Source organism: Heliangelus exortis, chromosome 1 (assembly GCF_036169615.1).
Source record: "Heliangelus exortis chromosome 1, bHelExo1.hap1, whole genome shotgun sequence".
Lineage (NCBI taxonomy): Eukaryota > Metazoa > Chordata > Aves > Apodiformes > Trochilidae > Heliangelus > Heliangelus exortis.
Window position 1 is genome coordinate 101,385,357 of NC_092422.1, and position 24,138 is coordinate 101,409,494.

At 37.6% G+C, this 24,138-nt stretch overlaps 1 protein-coding gene across 2 annotated transcripts in view; it reads right to left on the bottom strand.

The window, feature by feature from the left end:
• GBE1 (1,4-alpha-glucan branching enzyme 1) overlaps positions 1-24,138 on the bottom strand; it is a 145,972-nt gene that overhangs the window by 84,247 nt on the left and 37,587 nt on the right. For both annotated transcript variants that reach the window (XM_071755999.1, XM_071755992.1), the window contains exons 3-5: positions 20,837-20,952; positions 3,255-3,380; positions 1,445-1,580 (exon numbers count right to left, since the gene is read on the bottom strand). In XM_071755999.1, the coding sequence (XP_071612100.1) occupies positions 1,445-1,580; positions 3,255-3,380; positions 20,837-20,952 (378 nt within the window). The remainder of the gene's footprint in view (positions 1-1,444; positions 1,581-3,254; positions 3,381-20,836; positions 20,953-24,138) is intronic.

A 24,138-nucleotide genomic window follows, 5' to 3' on the forward strand; every position in this document is an offset into this window, starting at 1 on the left:
ATCTCATTCAATTTGCTTGCTATTTATTCTGCTAGTTGTCATGCATATATTTCTACAAACTATTAATATCTTGGCATTGTTAAATACTGATGTCTTTATGCTTATTCTAAACAAGGTATTACAATACTAAATCTAATACTCCTAAAATACATTTCAAAAAATACTTCATTCCCAGTGTTTACTTAATGTAAACAAGAACAAACATTGCGTATTATTCCATTACGTTTTGTGTGTTGTGCATGTTATGTATGTCATGTACTATATATACATATAATATTTCATTCCCTTCTGTTCTATTCTATCCTATCCTACTTAAAACTTGATATTGCCTTTATTTTATGGTTTATCAGTCTTTTCATGGCATTTCTTCTCCAAGAAAAATCCAAAAGGTAAAACTGAAAGCTTTCATAATTTGGTAACATATTAAACTCCTGGAATGACAAAATCTTTGGAAGTCAAGAAACAGAGAGAATCTTAATCAAGAAACATGGGGAATGTTAATCCACTTGTTGAGGACCTAGAGATGTGCAAAATCCCTTACCTCACCTGTAAACTCAATTTCATGAAAGACAAAACCCACATTCTATGACACATTGACTCAACAACTAAATCTACAAGAAAAACCTACAGGCTTTTTCAGGCACTCTGCTAAATAAACAAACAAACAAAAAATGCTAAAATCAAAGAACACAAGCAGAGCCCCCATCAGCCATGGATGTCACAATCATTTTACAGCTGGCTTTATCAACACATTTCATAACAGGGCAGTAAAAGTTCTAATATTCTGAAGTTCCAATAAGAAACAGTGCAAAGACACTACATGAAAAAAATAATCATACAGAAATTGAGGTGAACAGCTTTGCTACACTTTGAGATAATCCTGCCACCTGTTTCATACATTCCCTTCAATAGGTTTTTTTTCTCCCCTTCAACAGTTCTTTACTAAAAGGATTTCTCACATTCAAAAGGTTCCATGTTCTGATACTTCATAGCAACTGTTCAGGGACAAAACACAGCATGCTTATTCTGGTAAACAGAAAGGACAGACCTCTTGTTCCAGGTATTTCTTTGTCTTTCCTTAGAATCTACATTAGTAGAAACAATTACAACCACAGTATTTTCTGAAGACTATCTCAAAAAAACCAGGTCCTCTTTCAGGCTGAAAGCAAACCATGCCAAAAGCAAACTTCCTTGCAATATTTATCTAGGCTTTTGCAATCACTTAAAAGTCTGTGGAATAAATGTTGACGCACATCATCTATTTCAGTCTTTGTTTCTTCATAGATTTTACTTGTTTATAATTTTTGCTGCCCTAAGAATCTGTTTATATAGTATATGTAATCTAAAGACACACAAAAAATCCTATAGCCACTTGATAATTATCTTTAATATCATCACAGGCACATGAAAAATTTATTTCTGCAAGTACCTCTTTATTACTTACCAAGATCCTTTATTCTAGGTAGCACATTGTATGTGAAATTTTTATAAGAAGCTACTTTTCCTTCTGGGGAAGCAATTCCCACATGAGATTCATAGATTTTTAGGCTTCTTAATCTTTTGGGGGAAGGATGCTTATGCTATAAGGAAAGAAACCAATTGTAATTAGTACACCACAGCTTGGACATGTCACAATCACACAATTTAAACAGGACGAAAAACAATAAAGGCTTGTTTTGCTTTTTCCTCTGAAAGCATAAACATTTCAAAAATAATTAAGAATTTTAGACTGTCAAAACAAATATCTATTTCAAACTAATATGCTACATGAGCAAGAAACTAGACATCCAGGATTCAACACTTTTCTTATGTTGTTTAACATTTTTCTTACATCCTTTTAAATTACACTTTTTAAATTTGAAGTGTACAAATTCATAGGAGCTATTGTACCATAAAGGTCTTCTGAACTGCTATGAAGCTTGCTTGAAAATAAACAATGATAACAAAGACTGTTGGTTTTTTTTTAAGCATGCCTGCTTTTTTCAGGTATTTGAAGTTGCTCTGCCTTCTCCCAACTAAAATTAATAAATATTTTATGCCAGAATACAGTTTCCACAGCACTGATTCCAAATAGTTAATATTAAAAAAAGAAGAATCTTAAGTCTGTAGGTGAGTACACAGTATTTCTAGATGGGTGAAAATAGTTCAAGAATAGAGGTAAGTAAAAGTACATCACAAAACCTCCTCCTCACACTTGAAGCACTTACAATTTTTAAAATAAAACTCTTGTTGCAAAAAATCTACGAAAATCTATTCATAAAATAATTTTTTTTCTGATTTACCTCAGCAGTGCCTTGCACCTGCACCCTAAACATTCTAGCCTCCTTTTAACTTTAGATCATACAGATCACTGGATTTCCAATACCTCTCCATTATCCTTCCTACAGGGAACCACGATGTCACACAGTAGCATACAGCGTAGGTCACTAAATTTATACAAACTATAAGCTAAATAAAGTTACTGTAGATTATCTAATGATTATTTTAAAGAGATTTTCTATTCAAGTTACCCTTTCTCTGTCAAGCAGGTGCTTTATAAGTTGAGGTGGGTACTAAAACTTAACTTGAAAAAGAGGTTGTAGTACCTCTAAATACAGAATACTACATACCATTTCTTAGATGAAACAAGTGTAATAACCTGAGATAATACCAGTCAGTCTAAAGTTTCTAAATGATCTCCTAGGATATTCTTCATATATCATGAAGAGGTCCTCCCCTTTAGCAATGAATCAGAATAGGGCTTTAAATAAAAATGGGTTTTCCTGATGTAAAGAAACTAGGATTTGACTGGAGCATGAGCACTTTATTTTTGAAAGCTTTTTCTGACTTCATATGGCATTGCCTTATTACTAGAGTACCAAACTTCATATGCACAGCATATGCAAAACTAATTCAGGTTAACTCCCCTCCTCCCTATCAGAAAGGGCTTCATAGTCCTGAAGCATTTACAGAGGTTGCCAAGCATGTAGGAAGCCAACTTCAGAATGAATACCTCTTTAAAGAGTTCCTATTTTTTGTGTACTCTGTGTGGGATAGATAAATCAACTCAAAACCACCCACCATCCAGTCACTTGCTTCTGTCAAAGCCATGAAAAATATCCTTCATTTCTCTAGTAAATTCTTTAATTAGTTTGCTAGCATTTTGTTGTGGAACTACTCTTCTCCCTGCCCCCCTTCCAAGCAAGGATACAAAGATGAAACAATACATTGTTTAATACCCTTTATACACCTGTTGAACATAATACTTGTCTTACTATATATGACTGTGGTGGACTCCAGTGCACCCAATCATAATTGACTTTGTCTTCATCACGGACTACATATCTTGCCCAAGGTGAAATACGATACAGGAGATTGCCATTTTGAGCACGAATCACCACCTATAAAATAACCACAACATAAGCATGCAGTCAAATATAATTAATAAAATAACTCTTATGCAAACCATAGCAAGAGAATGAAACAGTATACTATATTGAAATTTGAAGAGTACACAAATATACAATGCAAGTCAAAACAAGAAAGAATGACTCTCTTCACAGAGATTATTTGCAAAGGGATAGTAAAACCAGGCTTATCAGACAAAGAAGGGAAGTTCACACGCAGGATCTGAAAAGTAAGAATATATCTGTAAACCTCATGTAAGTAATGGGAGAAGAAGTTTTCCCAAATAGATTACTGTTAGATGCCCTAATTTCCTCATCACATTCTTAAAAATTTAAATAGACATGTAGTATAATGCTACCAATATGAGAACTGTGAGTTGTTAACTTGGCAAGCAATGTAGTAAGCCAACATAAGTATTTTAATTCACCCTCTTTCTGTGCTCTGAGTCCTGACTGACATCACACGGAGCTGAACCACTGATCATCACAAGCACAGTACAGCTTTCAGGCCAAGAGCAGCAAAGAGTAAATTTAAATTGCAGAGTTTCTTCTGCCGCCTTTGTTTCTCTGGATGCCTTCATTACTTTAATGATAAGGTATTATCATCTCATTTTATTTTTCATGTTTGGTTTAATCTATTTTATAAGAGATAAAAAAGGCCCCCTTTTTTTTTTTCTTTAATTCCTTCAAAAAGCTCATAGAGCTTCACCAGAAAGAGTGATTAAAAACAACAGACATAGGAGTTTTTGTAATTTTACATAACAAAAGCAAAATTGAAGCAATTACTAGGATAATGTCCTACCAGGACCTTGCAGAAGACATTGTACTTGAGGACTTCTCAAGTATACCATCTCTACTTTATGAAATAATTAAATCTTGCAGATATCCCTGGGAAAGGGTATAAGGATCAAGGGGTGGAAAGTACTGTTGCTGACTGGGAAATTCTTGCATGTTTAGGAGCTGGTGACATCAGGTCAGTGCTGTGCTACAGATGTCCCTTGGCTGGAGGACAACCTCAGCCATCTCAGCACACGAGGGGCCAGCACATGGATCATGCTCAGCACCCACATGGCCTCACAACACCACCACTTTGGCTGCCATTAAAACAGTAACATGGAAGGCCTGCAACTTTAGAACCCAAAAATGAACAAGCAAGTGAGATCCTGAAATTCTTCATTCCCTTTTTCTTTAGAAAATGATGCTTCACTTTGCAAGCTGCCAAAAGTTCAGCCTCTAATCGCAACTAACACATTAAAGCTTTAACTAAAGAAAATCCTACGTAAAAATAGTTGCTGTACTTCTGGTTCTATTTTCAGGGTTTTCTTTCACTGCTTTCTAAGAATATGTAACAGAGCATACATATTGAAGGCTTTTAAAAATGTAATAGAGAATACAGATCAAATTGCTAGGAAAATCATAGTTCAACTTTGTAGTCATATGTAATAAACAATCAGGCATGGTACATCAAAACTCTACAGTAGGCATTTAGTATACATAGTATGTACCAAAAAGCCTTTTGTCATTAATATGTTTTTATATTTCAGTTATGTACCCACATTATGACCTACCCTTGGCTTTCTTCAGCTTTGTGATTTAAGTCACTTTTTACATATTTACTAATATGAACTATGTAGAATTCTGATGGAGAAACAGCAACGCTGGTCACTACAGATAACACCCCAACAAGAGGATCAGTGCTGAGGGAGAAAGGAAATCCAAGTTTCCTAGGCAAAACAATGCATCTTCCTCAGTTTGTGTCTTTAAAATGTTAAGAAAGCCGAAACTATGTTAAAAAGAAAGCTACACATAAAGAGTCACATTTACATTACCCAAATTTAGGACAGAAAGACACATGAAGATAATACCACCATCTACATTAAACATCTCAGAAACATAACATAGGGTAGTATTTTGCTATCAAACTGTGTAATACACGAGCAACATGACCATCTGGGATTATTTATTTTTTTTTAGTGTAGAGGGTTAAGTCTCTTAACATACAGCCTGTTTAGAACACTGCACGAAAAAGTCTTTTTTGCCTAGTTCCCTGTAGTTTCCAAGCTGGCTTACTGGAAATTTTTAACAGAAGATTCTGCAAAACTCAAAGTTATTAATGCAGATTTTGCCTACATCAACACTAGATATAGTTCACCTGGATTGCTTTGAAGTTTTTCCATCCTCCATGGTAAGCACATTCACACAACAATACGTAAAAATCTCAAAATACTTGGTAACTTTTGATGACACATGAATAGTGCTTCCAAGTGAAGCATAAATACATGTAAATAAATACTAACAGAAATAAACAAGTGTCAGAAAGAATGAAAATAGCCTTCAAAAATTGACATTAAAAGATAATTCACTCTAAAAATAGGTATGCCATAGATACCCAATTTATATAAACACAACAGAATTACAAAACAAATAATGAAGCACTGCTAATCTTTTCTACATAAAGGTTAAAAATACGTATTTTTGCTTGCATGTTCCATCATAGGGATGCTGAATGAAATTTTCAATGTATTTTTCAAAATTTCTGTCTGTAACATCCAGCAGACTTGAAGTTTAGCATCCAAGACCATTTTAAGTATTGCAGTAAATTTCATAGATGAGTACACCCAAGGTAGTGAAAAGATATCCTGGTAACCCAAGGCTTAAGGCACCAATGTATCTGAAGTGATTAATTCTAAAGAACTCTTGGATGTGAATAAAAAACACTAGAAAAGCTGATATGTATGCCTGTCATAAGAGCAAATAAAGCCAAAAATGGCTGCCTTTGAAAGTATGTGAAAACTGGTGTGCAAAGGTGCATTCCAATTTTCAGAATGTTAGCCTTCTCACAAGGACATTAGTATCAAAGCTACAATGTGTTTCATGTCTGTCCCACTAGAGTATAGGGGATTTATGAAATGGGAAATAAGCTGAAGGGTAAAAATAAGCACAGTGTATAAGCGTCTGTTGTGATGAAGTTTAAAATTCTCAAAAGCAGTTTATTACAGTCAAATAGAAACTATCACTCTCAGGGAAGCCTAGTGTCATACAGAAAAAACAGTACAAACTGAAGCACTTCAAAAGCTGAAAGAGGTTTAATTTAACAGCACTTCTCATCATAGAATGACTTAGGCTGGTAGGGACCTTAAGAGATCTCCTACTCCAAACTCCCTGCCATGGGCAAGGATGCCTCTCAACAGACAAGGTTGCTCAAAGCCTCATCCAACTTGGTCTTGAACACCTCCAGGGAGGAAGCATCCACAACTGCAACCTGTTCCAGAATCTCACCACCCTCATACTGAAAAATTTCTTCCTAAGATCCAGTCTAAAATTATTCTCCTTCAGTTTAAAACCATTTCCCCCACATTCTGTTGCTGGACAATCTTATGGAAAGTCCCTCCCCAGCCTTCCTGTAGGTTCTCTTTAGGTATTGGAAGGCAGCAAAAGGTCCCCCTGGAGGCTTCTCTCCTTCAGGCTGAACAATCCCAGCTCCCCCGGCTTCTCCTCATAGCAGAAATGCTCCAGGCCCTCCTCTGGACCTGTTCCAACAGATCTTTGTCCTTATTGTGAGGACATCAGAAATAGATGCTGTATGTGAGATGGGGTCTCATACGAGCAGAGTAGAGGGGGAGAATCCCTTCTTTGATCTGCTGGCCACGCTCCTCTTGATGCATCCAGGGACACGGCTGACCTTCAGAGCTGCCTGAGCCCACTGCCAGCTCATGTTGAGCTTCTCGTCAATCAACACCCCTGAGCCCTCTCTTCAGGGAGAAGAACCCACCCTGTACCTAGCTTGTAATTGTGCCTGGGATTGGTTTGACCCAGATGCAGGACCTTGCACTTGGATTTGTTGAACCTCATGCAGTTTGCACTGCCCATTTCTCAGGCCTGTGAAGGTCCCTTCCCTCAAGTGAATCCACCACACCAGACAGCTTGGTGTCATCAGCAAACTTGCTGAGGGTGCACTGAATGCAGGAGAGGACAAGTGAGATTCAGAGACCTCAGTATTCAGACAACAAAAATTTGAGACTCTTTGGTGTCCCACTGCTGACTTTTCAAAATAGCATGGAGCTTCCACATCACCTACAGTGTATCTGCCAACTGGTCCAGGATGTCTCAGGGCATTTAAAGAAAAATTCAGCACTTATTTTCAGGCATCTTTCAATCTACTGTGATTCGGGGAAATTTTGCTGGCTTTTTATGAACAGAAGCCACACATTTTTTCCTAAATTATCTGTAAGAACAAAGTCTGTAAGTTTTGCAAGTCTAACAGCTTTAGAAGCTTAATAACAAAATAAAAATTTTAGCTAAAATGTAAACCCACATGTGAAATCCTGATGCTGTTCAACATCTTCATAAGTAACCTGGATGCTGGGATAAAGAGCACCCTGATAAAATTCATTGACAACAGTGTGGAGAGGTTGACACCCCAGAAGGGAGAGCCACACTTCAGGACAACCTAGGCAGAGAAGTGGGCTAACAGGAACTTTATGTAGTTCAATGCAGAAAAGTATAAGGTCTTGCACCTGGGAGCACACAACCCAGGAGTGCAGTTCAGACTGGGATCCACTCGGGTTAGAGAGCAGCCTTGTGGAAAGGGACCTGGGGGTCTTGGTGGACAACAGGCTCAACATGAACAGTGTGCAGCAGCTGCACAGAAAGCCAACAGGATGGTGGGCTGCATCAACAAGGGCACCACCAGCACAAAGTCATCACCCTGCTCTACGCGGCACTTGTCAGACCACACCCTGAGTACTGCATTCAGTTTTGGTCCCCACTGTACAAAAAAGATGGACAGGATGGAGAGGGTTCAGACAAGGACCAGAAGGATGATCAGAGGACTGGAACACCTGCTGCATGAGGAGAGGCTGAGAAAACTGGGTTTGTTCAGACTTGGGAAGAGAAGGCCTAGGGGAGACCTTATTGTAATGTTCCAGTACTTAAAATGCAGCTACAAAGAAGATGGAGACTCCCTGTTTACAAGGAGTCACATGAATAAGACAAGGGGTAGTGGGCACAGGTTTCTCCTGGCGAGATTTTGATTGCACACAAGAGGAAAATTTCTCACTATGAGGACAGCCAGACATCAGAATGGTGTCCCAGGATAAGTGGTGGAATCCCTCATTTTGGAAAGTTTTAAGTCTCAGCTTGGCAGGGTGATGAGACATATCATATAAACAATAATATTGGAAGGGTTGAACCAGATGATCCTTGAAGGTCCCTTCCAATCTGACATTCTATAAAAAAAAATTAAATAAAAATAAGAGCTGAATGTGGTTGTGCTACTGTTAGGACAGATGAAACTGTGCAGTAACAAGCCATGAAAAAACATGTTTAAAATTCATATGTTCATGAATATCCCCTTGTGTTTGAATATCCCTTCATCCCCTTGGATATCCCCTTCATCTTTTCTTCACATCAGCTACATTGGGCTAGCTCATCTTCCAGTGCACAAGTACACAATACTTCAGAATAGTGTGGGATAAGAACTCAAGTGACAGTTTAATAAAAGAGTAGACAATTTCTCTGGCCAGCATCCACTCCTTTAGCTTTCACTTTCTGCATTTAAAGCAGACTCTAATTCCATGCATGATCATTGTATTAAATTATGATGTTTTCCTGCAAGTCAGCCTGTTTTCAATAATGATGATGATACAAAGTCTAACACGAATAAAAATAAGTCATGTTGTCTTGATAATTATTGATTCTACAGCTATTTATCCCCATTTAAAAATAGCATCTGCTGGATTTATTTATTTTTTTTTTAAGAACAAATAATCAAGACTAATTTTTGCAGTTCAGGAAATTTCTTATTAAGTGGTTTGTCATTTATACTTGAATTGGAGAGTGGAAATATATGCAAGCCAATAAATTTCTCTGAAACACTGTATTATTATTTCATTACTTTAATAGCTTGAAAGCACTTGGAATGACTGTTAGTATATGTGGCTTTTAATACAACAATGAAATTAAACTGACCAAACCAAAAATAGCTAAGGTAATCAGAGTGGACTAGCTTTATTAGTAGTATGGAAATGTCAGTGACTTGATATTTATATAAGGGGCAGTAAGCTATTATTTCAATATTTTACAACTTGCAGTGTTTCATTAGCTTCATATTTATTCAGTTTCATTTCTAAGACAAGATTATCCAAATGTAAAAGCCACAGGAACATAGATGGAAACACCATCTCATCTCAATAACATGCACCTAATTCAAAAGCTCAAGCTAACATCTAAAAGCATGGCAGGATTAGATCTTAAAGACACTCTAGAAAGTCTGTTAAATGCCCCAACAACATCAGTGTTTTTTTCACTACATGAAATTTATTATTCATCCTTTTCTTAGCCTCTTCAAGTTGCTACAGAAATGGAGAAGTGAAGTATTACTCTCAGTTGAAAAATACCTTTCCCGGTACACCTTAGCTGTATACTTTTTTCCCCACAAATCATATCCTGTCCTAACTTTAGCACCCAGGACAGAAGACATGGTTCTGATGATCTTTTGCCGGTATATAGTATAAATTGAGCCAATTTACAAAAGTAAATAAAATGGCTTTATGATCTCTGCCTTCCCCATGCACATCAATGGAAACCACAGGCCAACTACTATCATTTTTTTCTACAGATCATAATGGTTTGTGAGAAACACTACACTCTAGGGCCAACATTTTAATGTTTATTTAACACATGAAACATAAGAGAACACTCTGGTAAGGTAATGCAACCTGCTGCAAAACCCAGAACCAGAATTCAAAGTCTCCTGCCCTACACAGTTTGCTTTAAAGATTTAAATAAAAATACAAAAGCCTGACAAAAATTTGAATAGAACAGTACTATTATGAGCTTTATTCTGGACTTGTCTCGTTCAACCTAACAGATTTTAGGGACCAGATAAAACATATTCCTCTTTAATTGCCTCAGAAATAGAAGGCAAGGAATGAAAAAGTAAACACAGCTTCTTCACTAGTACCCTACTCTTGCTACTGCACAGCCTAAGAAAGCCCAGAAGCGACAGCAAGGAAGAAAAAGGATCAGAATTCGTTCAACTCTTCAGCTTCCTTCTCAAAAGAGCCTCCATCCAAACTGGGGGGATATGAGGCATGGAAAAAAGACCTTTCCAAAACTCACTTTCCACTGCAGAATTTTACCATACTCTGTTCCTATTGCTACAAATAAACAAGAAATCACATGTATCTGTCAAGGTGCTTGCAGTCACTTCAATTACCTCCAAACAAGCAAACTGAGTATAAACTTTGAAAAGAAGTTTTCAAAAGAATGGACAGCATGTTACTTCTGCCAGGCTGCCCTCCTTCCTACATTACACATGGCCATGTACTGGAAGGAAAAAGCAATTGAACACTCTAGTCACATTATTCCACATCTCCATTTCTTCAACTTTTTTTTGCCTCAAAAATGTAAGATTATTGTCAAAATTAAGCCAGTTGAGACAGATGTTTGCTTTGTTTGGGTTTGTTTGTTTGCTTGGGTTATTTTTTTCCCCCCCAGGCAATTTTCTGGCAAAGAAATCTGCTAAAGGGATAAGCATTTAAACTAAATACTGAAAAAATAAACCTTAGTTATCAGACACACAATGATAATTCTCAGGTGGTTTACATGTTTAACAAAGTTCTGCAGAGGAATCTGTGCAGTTCAGAAGCCATTGGGAAAGAGGTCTATTTGCTGTGCAGATTATTTTTCTGTAAATGTATCATCACATCAGATACTAGACTGTAAACAGAGAGATTAAATATTTGTTCACAATTCCCTTCTTTCCCCTTCCCTTCTCCTCCAGGGAAAGAAAATAAATTAAAAAAATAAATATAAAAATCAAGATACGCAAAAAGCAAAAAAAACTAACTTCAAAGTCATGAAGTCATGCCTTGATTTTCCAAAAGAGGGAGCTATAGCTCCATTTGTGAGTTAAGCATTTCAGTTGCAGTAAAGAACTATTCAGTGGTTTACAAAATCAGACAAAGGAGGAAAACTTTCACTCTTTTTTCCATTTCCATGCTTCTCTTAGAACACTAAGGGAAATTTGTAAATACTAGCAAAAATACAGAAAATACTACATTATCTATTTGCTTATAAAAAATTCAAAAGTATAGAGACAGCTTTGTATAATAAAAAAACTATGCAGACAGATAAATATACCATAGAAAAAAAATCAGACTTAAAATCCAGAAAAGCTTAGGGAAGTTGTCAAAAACAAAAGCTGTAGCATGTGGAAACATTCCCAATGGATTTCAACAGGCACAGGTATAGAAACAATATTTCATTAAATCATCATGATCTACATTAAAAGTACATAGCTTCCTACAGGAAGAAACAATATGCTTAGCTATTTCCTACACAAAGGTGGCATTATAAGGCACTGACAGACAACGAGTTTTGTCTGGGTTTTGTTTGGTTGTTTGGTTTTTTTTCTAAATAAAACACTACAAGTATGTATGCTGCAGGACAGCATTCAGACTTTTCTTTCAGTCCAGAACTCAGATTTTAAAAATCTTTTTCAAAATCCAATTCACAAAACACAAAGAGAACTGGAATCTCTAAAATGCCTAGTTCAAGAAATCCTTTTATCTCCACACTTAGGATTTAAACAGAATGAACTTACTGTGACAGTGATGTAGCTCAAAGACTATAGAAATTGTAGGCAAAATATAAATGCATTCATATAAAAATTATGTAATTGAGAGACTTGGTGTAAGAAAGCACATTTTAAAAGCAGCCATTACAATGAAGCACATTTTACACAGTAAGTATAACTTGGAGTTGCTTCAAGCCACGTCAAGTAGAAAAACCCGATGAAGTATGTAATAAGGGCACCCAAGCATTAAATATTATTTATTCTCAACTTAGGAGTTTGTATGAAGAACAAGCATTGCATAATGCACCTTGCAGGGGGGTGGTTGTGGCACAGCATGCTTTCTTCTTGATGCTCCCATTCACAGCTGCTTAGAACTGACAGCAAAACGTCTTTTGAAAATGAAGCAGGTTGTGCTTAATACCTTCACTTCCTCTCACATACCCTCATGGTGTCTTATAACTGGGTTAGCTTACATCCCCAAATGGTCCTTCCACTGTCCTCCCCCTACTCTCGCTGTTGCCTCCCTGCACAATAACTTGAGAGGTCGCACCACCTTTGGAGGATAGTAAAAACATGCAGAGAATTGTCATGTGTTCCCTCTGGTCTGAGGTCACCTGTCATGGATGAGCTCACATGACCCTCTCCACACATCATTAGGTCATTAACTGCTTTCTATATTCTAAAATAGGATACTTTGAATACTTCATAATAATGCCTCAGAAATCCTCCTCAAACAGCTCTGGTGTTGTGCTGCCTTTACAGATTCCAACTGACAAGACTTGGGAGTCCAAGGTGTGAAATAAGTCCATTAGAATACCAAGGTTTAACTTTTACTTTCTTCTTGCCCTTTGATCTTCTCTTAACATTACAGACAAATACAGCTGAAGATTAGGAAGCACATACCAGTAAGTCACACTGAGAAGTATCAGAAGCTTTACCTAACTAGTGGCATGATCTTCAAAACAACAATTGCTCCAAAAACACAGCCATGCTTATGTATACTGAATATATTCTCAGGCTTTATATCCCATTTCAAGACCCCTTCTTTAAAATCTCTCTCCCCTTTCCTCCAAAAAAACCAATAACAACAACAAAAAAAACAAAAACAAGAAAAAACCAACAACAAACCAAATCCACATCATGCTTTTACACACACCTAATACAAAATGAAACAATTAGTCTTTTGCATGGATAAACTAAAAGTATTTTTAAATAGCAGAACCTTCTACCAAAGAATGCTGCAATCTCCAAGCTACAGGAGAACTAAGACTGCCAAAGTAACTGAACTAGAATATTCTGAAGTGCTGAGCTCAGTCTGCAAGAAAGGCCACAGTGAGCTACAGTCCAGTGCATTACAATGCTTCATTACTGCTACAACCTCTGAGTCCATGAATAGTTGCACATTGTTTACCAAACCAAAACAGGAAAAGTCAAGAGACCATTTACCTCCCAGTGAAGTAACAACGCTTCCTGCTAGTAAACTTGATCTGTAACCCAGAGAAGTCTACATAAACTTGAAGAGTCATAGCTTGAAATCAAGTAATGAAACATGAAGGGTACTGCCACAGATTTAACTGGTGCTTCACTTCCCATTCAGCACCACTGATGTCTAGAAACATACACCAGATGACTCGAGTCCTACCCCCTACAGTTCAAAAAACCAGGAAAGCCATGTCTGCTCCCTCTTGCACTTAGGTTATAAACCATGATGCTGGAAAACAGTTGTTTCATTTACCATTCAGCTTTGTATATCTGGTGATTTTTAATTTTTTTCCATCCTATATATCATTTAAGACATGAAATCTAAGTGACATGGAACTTACTATGAACGAGGATATTCCCCATCCCTCTCCCCCAGCTGAGGTGAAAGTAAAAAAAATTAAAAACCCACAAGTGTTTGTATTTGTACATTAGGAAAGCAATAAACACTTCCTCAGAACTTGTACACCCCTCCTATGGGTATATACAGCCCTCTTTGTAAAAGCTGTTTGACAGCATTTAACCTATTCACATTACATTACACAAAATCCACCACATCTTTAAAACTTCTTTACCTAGATTCCTAGCCACCTGCTATCCCATTATTAAAAACTTTCCTGGGTTTTCACATCTCATTAAAAATGCCTTCACATTTTGACTGCAGACTGCTTGAAGTGCATGAGACCTGAACTCAATGCCAGTCTGAAACGATGCTGTTGGACTTCCTGATCAGCAAGGGTCAGCTGTGACACCACCTACTTCATCAGTGACAGTAATTACACTTGATGAATTTTACTAACAGTGGTTCCCTGACACTGATTAACCTACCTGCTCACCATATTTGATTCTGTATCAAGGTTTACAAGTTAACACAGAGCATGCAGATCTACTGTAAAAGACAAGATACAATGGTAAAAACTGAAAGGATGATGTTTTAATAACATTCTTTCCAACTAACTTTCCTCTCCTGGCGTGTAAGGCGTGTAAGTAAGAAAGGCCCATGCAGCAGCTGCTCACTACAACCCCTGCCCCCTCATCGCCTTCTTCAGGATGGGGAAAAGGAAATCCACATAAAACCTTATGGGTCAAGACAAGGACTAGGAGGGTTTCATTCACCAATTGTGACCCTGGGCAAAAGAGTTTCAACTTGGGGAAAAAAAAAATCAATTTAATTCCTCACTAATCAAAAGAGGCAAAGAGAAAACAAAAGCCAGAGCTTAAAATATTTTAACCTCACCCCCTACCTTTTTCCCAAGCCCAAATTATTTTTCTCCTGATATCTCTACTGTCTCCCCACCTCCACAACACAGTGGGGAAGAGGAGTGCGGTTTATGATCCATTCATCACACGTTATTTTCTGACTCTGCCTCCTTAAGGGGAAGGATTCCTCACAGTTTTCCCCTACTCCAACACAGGGTCCCTTCCCAACCCCTCCAACATGGGTCCCTTGCACAAGGCGCAGTCCCTCAGGAACAGAGTGCTCCAGCCCTGGCTGCCCTCAGAGTCACAGCCACATCCCCTGGCATGGTGTCCTCCACAGCTACAGATCCACTTCTCCTCCTCCATTTTCCTCCATGAGCTACAGGTCCACATCTGTGCCACCACAATCCTTCATGAGCTGTTCCACTCTGGTCCTCCACGGGCTTCATGCTGTCTCACCATGGGCTGTGGGGAAACTTGTGCTCAGGCACCTTCTCGCCCTTCTTCCTCACCGACCTTGGTCTCTCAGCTCTGGTATTGCTCTCTCCTCTCCCCTCAGAGCCTTTTAGCTGCTTGTTTCCCCTTCTTGAATATGCTGATTGCAGAGGTACATCCATTGTCACTGATTAGCTCAGCATCAGCCAGAGGTGGGGCCAGACTTTTTGAAGCTGGGGGAACTTCCAGCAGCTTCTCAGCGAATCCACTCCTGGGACCCTTCCACCGCTACCAAAAATGGAACCACATCAACCCAGAACATCACCCCAGCAACTCCCGAAAGCGAATGTACTTTTAGGTACTTCCCACCATTATCAATCTGTTACTGTTCTAATAAAAAGTTCCTTCTCTGTACCCTTTAATATTAAAGGGTTACATAACTGGATTAGAAAACTTCAAAACTAATTCTGGTAAGCTAAAAATATTTTGTTAAAACTGATAAAAAAAATTTCACTGCAATTTCTGTGCTGCAGCAGCAAATAATGCCAACAGGATAATGGGTTGCATCAAGAAGGGCATCACCAGCAGAGAAAGTTGTCATTATCCTGCTCCACTCTGCACTTGTCAGACCACACCCAAAATATTGATTTGGTCCCCCCTATGGAAGAAAGATGGGGACAGGCTGCATAAGTTTTCAGAGAAAGGCCACAAAGACAGTCAAAGGACTGGAAAGTCTGCTGTATGAGGAAAGGCTGACAAAACTGGGCTTGCTCACCATTAAGAAAAGACGGCTTAGGGGAGACCTTATTCCCACATTCCAGTACTACTGGTGGCTACTAAGATGATGGAGCCGCTCTTTTTACAAGAAGCTATAAGAAAAAGGAGTTAATGGGTACAAGCTACTCCTGAGGAGATCCCAATTGGACATCAGAAGAAAACCTTTCACTATAAGAACAGTTGGGACATTGTAATAATCCCTTCAGGAAACTGATGGATTCCCCAGAAGTCACCACCTTTAAGACTCAGCCTGACAAGGTGCTGGGCCATCTCATTTAAAATGTGTTCCTACCTAGAAAGGTTGGACCAAATGATTCTTGAGGTCACTTCCAACCTGGCATTCTGTTTTTCATGTCAGTGCCTGCTGTGCATTTAACTTGGTACCCATAACCACTGTTCAGCAATCACTGAAGCCTCAGACATGCAACAGTCTGGAATATCAATAGAAGATTGTTTAAACAAGCATGTAAGATATCAAATCTCATCATCTCATTATGAGATACTCCCCCAAAAATTGTTTAACATTTAAATATATATACATACACATATCTACATAGGAAGGATATAAATTCAACAAATCATGGAATACAGAGTTTAAAACTTTCTACCATTTTCTGAGGTGACCTTTCCGGAGAAAACTTATTTGTTCTCTGAGCTGTATACACGATTATTCCTGTCAGCATATACAGAGAAATTATGAAGGCTGCTATGGTGCCCAGAAACAATCTGTTAAAACCCAATCAAAATTAAATTCAGAACAGACCTTTATTTTTCCCCCCCCTCTTTTTTTTTAACTTTCTCTCCACTCAATTACAGAAAATCTACTCACTTGCCGTTGTACTGCTTCAAAAATGTAACATATAAATTTGATCACTGATATTTACAGACAGCTTCCTAATCTTTACTTAGCTCTTGGTAAAAGTTGCACTACGGTAGCAAGTCTGCCATCCTCTTACTTTCATAGCTCAAGAGAAGTAAGCCAGACTCCCTTGTTACACTAGCTTTCATGAATGTAGAAGTGATATTTAGTTGTATACAGTGTTTTAATTTCATGCATCTGCCCAGCATATTGTAAGATAAGTTTATTAACACATCAAATTCTTGTTTATTACTTCATAAATCACAGATCTACTGTCCTTACTAGAAAACTTAACTACTAGCTTAGTATACTAACTCCAGCTCACTCTGCTATTGCAGATCTCCCTCCTCCTATTCAATAGCCCAGGAAACCATGTATCTCAATTGCAAATATTTTCAAAGCAGTAATTTTTATGTCCCCGCTCAAAATTTTAATTTCAAAATTCTAATTAATTTTAAAATTCTAATTTCAAAATTTGAACATTACAGACTACAGTGAAAATTTAATTTACAAGTATTTTTAAGTAGTTGTAAGACTCATTTAAAAACAAATAGTAAAAGAACAAAGTGGAACACTGACTGAACTGCTGCATGTGTTTGACAACCCAAGACACTATTTGGTACAGAAGCCTACCCCTGTAAATTTTTCTGAAAGCTTGCTCTGTATTGTGAAAAGTTAATTAAGAATATTCTGGTTATGAAGAAAGAATTCATCAGTCTTCAACAATGAAAAAAGAGGAGCACCCTTCCTCCCCAGCTGCCATTACTGTTAAAATAACAAACATGCTGACATTTAAAAAAACTTTGGTTATTTCAGATCATCTTTCAAACTAGCCCCATGAGAATAAAGAAACAGAGGTAAAGAACCTTAACTTATCAAAGCCCAGTTTGATAGGGGATTTTTTTGTTTGTTGTTTTGTTGTGGGGTTTTTTTGTTTCAGTTTGGTTTGAGTTTTTGGCTGTTTAGTTTTTTTGTTTGTTGGGGGTTGGTTTGTTGTTGGTTGGTTTGTTGTTGGTTGGGTTTTTTTAAATTTAAATTTAAGCTGTGCTCAGTTTATTGAAAAAAACTGAAACCACAAACAACCACATCAACTATATTTATTCATTGAATTCACTAAGCCCCCCACTGATTCATGGAAGGAAGATAAAAAGTTTTCAAACAGCTAAATTTTTTTATTAGATGTCACCAGGGGCTTGCTCAAATATTCTAAAAATCTATTCCTTTACAAAGATATTTATCAGAAGTTATATAGTAGTGGGTTTTAGTTATGAGAAGACTGCCCGAAGTTCTATAGTGGATTGTCTACACTACTATTCAAAGCAGGCAAATGTTGAAACTCTGCTCCTCACATTTATTTTCCTACTAAAATATTTTGTGACCTGATCTAAATTAGTGTCACCAGCCACACTCCATACACATCCATATCCTGTTATGGGTTAGAAATGACTTATTTAAAAGCAATGACCTTGTCACCATTTGAGAACTTGGCACTCGCCTTCGTAGAATTAAAGATGAGAACAGTGTAGACAGATGCTAAAGATAAGGACCTTCTGGAGAAGGCTTCCCCCCCCGGCATATTAATCAAATCATTCCATAAATGTCTGAAGTGGCCTATTTTAACTTAAACATTTAAGGTTAAGATTGGTAAGTAACTTTAAAACCTATGATTCCCTTATGCTTCGTTAGTAAAGCAAAGGAAGGAGTAACTTCATTAATAAGAAATAGGTTTTGCTGCCTAGCCTAGTGCACAGTGCCTATGCATTTAAAAATTAGCTCTGCAATCTTCATAGCCATGTCCATCTACAGACAATCCAACATTTGCAGCTTCCACATGAACAAAGAACTTCAAAATTATGCTCTACCATGCAAATCCTCATATTCCCCAAAACAGACATTTATGAACAATCAAACTAACAGAATCAGGTAGTTTGAAGACAAGTTACAGAAGACCAGCAGTTTTTTGAACACACTGATGGAATGAGAGAGAATAAAAACATCAGCTGTAACATGAGGGTAATGCTCATTCCTCCCACATGGAATATTCCAACTTAATTACAGCTTTTTAAACAAATAAACCATTTTAAAAATACTTAACTAGTCTTTAACACATTAGTTTTGTCATCCAACTACACTGAAAGGACACATTCTGATATGTTAGATTCAGTTGTGTAGGCACCACGGAACAAAACAGAAGTGTCAAAGATTATTAGTGAAGTTACAGATGACAATGGGAACAGTTCCATATGGATGAAGTCACCAATAAGGATTGATGAAACTTGTGAATCAAGTTTCTAAATATTTTTTTCTTAAAATATATATATGCACTCAAAAGTAAATCTGTCTCACAGGTGGAGAGACTAGTCCAACTTCACATGCCTGCTTTGCAATCATATTTTTAGTATTTGACAAATGCATACTTATTTCTTTAGAACTGACCATGTAAGAGAATGGTAAAAATAAACACAAAGAGATTTGTAAAAATAAATACAGAGAGCAAACTCACATTCTGCTTTGCCAGCAAGAGTCTCATGGCTTTTCAGAAGATTCTGAGTTACTACAGAACCATAGGAAATCATCTTGCTAGTAACAGGAGTGCCAAGAGTAACCAGTAGTAAAAAAAGTTTGCACGCTAAAGAAAAAATGCAAAATACAATATTTGCTTTATGGAGTTTATATTTCAAAGAAAATGGTGAATGGAAAGGGTTATAAAGACCTGTACTTCAAAAACAGAAGTGACCAGTGATTATATAGGTAAAAAAAATCTTAAGATTTTCAAAACATGTTTAAATATACAGGCTTTTTTCTGTTATGTTAATAATTATCAACACTTCTCATCATTCACACCACTTATCCCTACAATAAGCACAGAATATTCTACGGTAGATGAGCTCAGTAGTTTTGCAATATAATATAAAAGGTAAATCTAGCAAAAATGAAAAACCTAACCTACTTACACCTCCAAATAATGGAAAATATTAAGTAACCATTCTGCATTCTCATACATTGCTGCATAATCACCATACTTGAGCTGCATACTTTTTTCTGTTCTGTAAAATAAAAACAGCTCTCATCCTTGAATGATTATTCCAAAATTTCAATTTATCCATATTTATCACTGGGACAATTTCATGCACCATAACAAAAAGCATAGAGATAAATATGCATATTGAGTAAGCATTTCCAGAGCGTTTGTATGCCTGCCTTTGTTTCAGCAGATTCCTTTGTTTACCTAAGCTGGTTTTCAGCAGAAAAATGACGATTTTTTTTTCAGTGTGTTAATTTTGCTGATAGGAGCCCTGAAAATATAGTAGTATTATACAAATGTTTCCAGTTTCCTAATTTTCCTAGTCTATAGAGGATTTCAGTACATTTTGTAACTACTCATTACTGTTTTCTGTTAGCATCTGGTATTTCTGGAATTCAAGGTCTGGACTGCAACAATTCAAAACCTTAGAAGCACAACTCTGACTGACATCAGCATTCAACTAGAAATAACTCCACTGATAGTTGTCATTATATATGTCTGTACTAAGTTTAACAACTGTGACATTTGACAGTTCAAAGAAAGGATTTTATACTCATGGGCAAGTCATTAATAGTTATGAAATAAAACTGATAAAACACAAAAATTTCTCTGCATATGTATTGAGTTTAACTTACTGAACCTGAGGCTACTTACTGTTCAATATGCTAAACTCCTGAACGATAGGCAGTGGTTCTACAAGCAACACAAAAAGATCACCTGAAAAGCCATGGTTAAAAGGAACAAAAATTACCAAGGCAGCAACAGGATCTTGATCTCAAGAGGCTGCAAAGACAAAGACTACCTTTATATTCTCTCATTTTTCATATCAGTGATGTAAACATTGTTTTCATCTTTTAAGGGCATGCAATACACTGTATCTGCATTTCAGTCACATATGCCTATTCCTAAGCATCATGAAGAGAGTAAAACGTTCATGTTTCACTCATTGACATCACTTTACAGTATCAGATAAACTGATTGTGCTTCTTAGAATAATTAAAAGATAAAGTTAATTAATAGAGAGAGAAAAAAAAAAAGAACAATTCAGCAAGAAGGGTTACAAGAATGGAACCAGGTAAGTCTAAAGCCAACACCTTTAGTTTTGATCCGTGGGGCACAGAAGGACAACCATCTTGTCGAGGTGGAATGAACAACTCCCACTTCCCATATTCCAACTTCTTATATGGATGAGAAAATGGATTCCATTCATCTGCAATACAAGAAATGATCCAAGAATATTTATCTTAAAATGTGTCCAATTACAATTCATATAACTGTTTTCCTATTTTACAGAATAAACTTCAGTGGCAACAGACACAAATACTTTTATATGTGATGCTACCATACATGTTTCAAAATGGGTTTAATAGCATGCAAGATTTTCACTAGTGTTGGGTTAGTGCAGTCATCTTTTGGAAGCAGGGAGGCCACAGGAGTGGCTCCTGACAGAAGCTGCTGGAAGCTCCCCCAGTTCCAGTGCTGGCTCTGCCTCTGGCCAAGTCTGAGAAGATATGGGAAGGTGGATGCACTCTGCAAGAAACATGTTCAAGAAAGAGAAAATGAAAGTTGGGGAGAGGAATAAAAAAAAAAATAAAATAAAAAAAAAAAAAAGACCTGCAGAACAACAGAGAAGAGGAGGGGAGAGCAATGCCAGAGTAAAGAGGTCAGTGAGGAAAGAGCTGGAGAAGGTGCCTGGGCAGAGATTTTCCTGCAGCCTGCGGCGAGATGTCAGGACATCCTCCCGCAACCCATGGAGGAGCATGCTGGGGAGATGTGGAGCTGCAGCCTGTGCAGGATCACAGAGAGGGGCAGCTGTGGACCCTGCCCCAGGGAAGCTGACTGCTCCTGAAGGAGAGTGTGACCGTGTGGGCAGCTCACACTGGAGCAGTCTGTTCCTGAGGAAATGTACCTGGGAGGAGCAATTAATTTTGGAGGGCTTTGTGAAGAACTCTCCTATGAGAGGGACCCCACATTAGAGAGGGGGAAGACTGTGAGGAGTCCTCCTCCCCGAGAAGGAAGGAGCAGCAGAAACAGTGTGTGGTGAACTGACCCTAAACCCCCAACTCCTCATCCCCCTGTGCCATTGAGGGGGAGGCAAGTGTGAAGCAATTCAGGCATGGAAAGAAGGGAGCACAGGGGAAGGTATCATGATCTGGTCTTGTCCTCTCTTTCTCCTGGTAGATTAAATTAACATTTTCTTCCCCAGTTGAGTATGTTCTATCTATTAGTGTGACTGGGGAACAAAAACCTCTCTCTCCTTGTCTTGATTAATGAGTCTCTAGGAAGGATTTCCTTCTCCCCATTCCATAGTAGGGGTGAGCAAGTGGAAACCTGGTTGATCCCAGCTGGCTCTAAACCAGGACAACTAGAAAACCATAGTCCAGTTATAATTTGGTAATGATTAATTTGCTTTTACTTTACTTACTTCAAGAAAAAACAGAACAACATCCTCCTCCCCCCCAAAACACACTACTGATGTTAGTACCACAAAATCATGGTGGTATGAAAATTAATAGCTGAAAAGTAATGCTTAATGTAGATTTAAAACCAAAAATCTCACCATCCTAAACACACCAGAAGAAATACATATTACAGTACTAATCAAAAAACTAAGCAGCTGTTGACCGTGTAGAGAAATGGAGAAAACAACCAAAAAAACAACCCACATAAGTTGAATGCTTCAGCCAGGTAAGAAAATGCACATTGCTCACAGCCTCTTATTTGGAGAAGTTGATGTCCTTTTAATAGCACTCATTAAGTATACAAAATAGGAAAAATAAAGGGGAAACTGCAGACAAACTTATAATGGCTAGGAAAGCAAAGGCTACAATGTTATTAGCATCACCTAGATTCAGTGGGATGGCTCCTAGGAGTGGAGTTTGGGAATGAATCAATAGAAGCTCTAAAGTGCTCAGCACAAGAAGGACATGGACCTGCTGGAGCAAGTTCAGAGGAGGGACACAGAGATCATGAGAAGGCTGAAGCACCTGAGTCCTGTGAGAACATCTGGAATGTTCAAGTTTGGAAGAGACCTTATTTCTCTTTACAACTACCTGAAAGGAGGTTGTAGGGAAGCAGGTGCTAGCCTCTTCAAGTAAGTAACAGGACTAAAGGAAATGGCCTGAAGTTGCACAAGGGAGGTTTAGACTAGATATTAGGAAAAATATTTACTGAGAGGAGTTAGGCTCTGGCACAGGCTGCCCAGGGAGATGGTAGAGTCACCCTTCCTGGAAATACTTAAAAAACATGTAGATAAGACACTTATGGACATGCTCTAATGGGCCTAGTGATATAGATAAATATTTTATTTATTGGAAGAGGAGGAGTATGTTGCCAGTTGGATGCAGTGATCTTAAGAGCACTTTCCAACCATGACAATTCTGTAATACTACCAACTCTTCCAACCTTCTCTCCCTCACAAATATATCATCTTCATTGTTTTTTCTGTGAAGCTCTTTCCTATTCCATCATTTTATTATAATGCATGAACTAAACCAAATATATCAGGTGATGACTTGCTAATTCCAATCAAAATAAAAAGTTACAGGAAAAGTGTTAGGCCCAGTGTCCAGAAAACTCACTTGGGGAAATTGCCTGAAACTGACTTGATTACATACATCAAGAACACTGAATTCTTAACTTATTAAAAAAAAAGTCTCGTGACCCTAGTTACAACAAACTCTTCCCTCTATTAGTGTGGGAATGCCTACATGTCTCTAATCATTTAAGCATATCTGCTCTCCATAAGCAGCTTTAACAGTTCTGCCCAAGTTACTTACACATTTCCCTCCACTTGCTAAGCAGGAATCTCCTGTTCTGTTAAACCTTCCTCTTCTCAGCCACACTCCTTTAACACTTGGTGCCCACGGTTCATGACATAAGAATAAATGCAGTGCATCTGTCCCAGATGGTCTTATTTAAAACCATTGTTTACTACTTACCCCTAGAGAGGAACTAATTTAAGAAGGCTATAATAGAAAATATTGCTTTCCATTAAATCAAGTGGCATAAAATTTAAAACACCCTGAAAATTGAAGGCTTCTTTCAAAGAGCAAGCAGCTCAGGCTTCTCTGAGTTTTACTGCTCAATTTTCAGATTTTTCAGCATAACATAGCAAAAAATGCCTAGGGGGAAAAAAACCAAACCAAACAAACCATAAAAAAAAAAACTGAATAGCAGACCATCGAGAAATTTAAAATAAAAATTAAAAGAAGGGTAATATTTTTGTTTGACAGCAGAGACTTAAACTCTAACAAGAGCTACAAACAGAAAAAGGCTAAGATTACCAGCAGAAGTTCAAATAATCAGCTTGGATAAGTTCTATGGAAAAATGACACCAGAATGGGAATTAGCCACACACAAAGACAAGAGCTTCTATACAAAAGTCCAGGCCCCA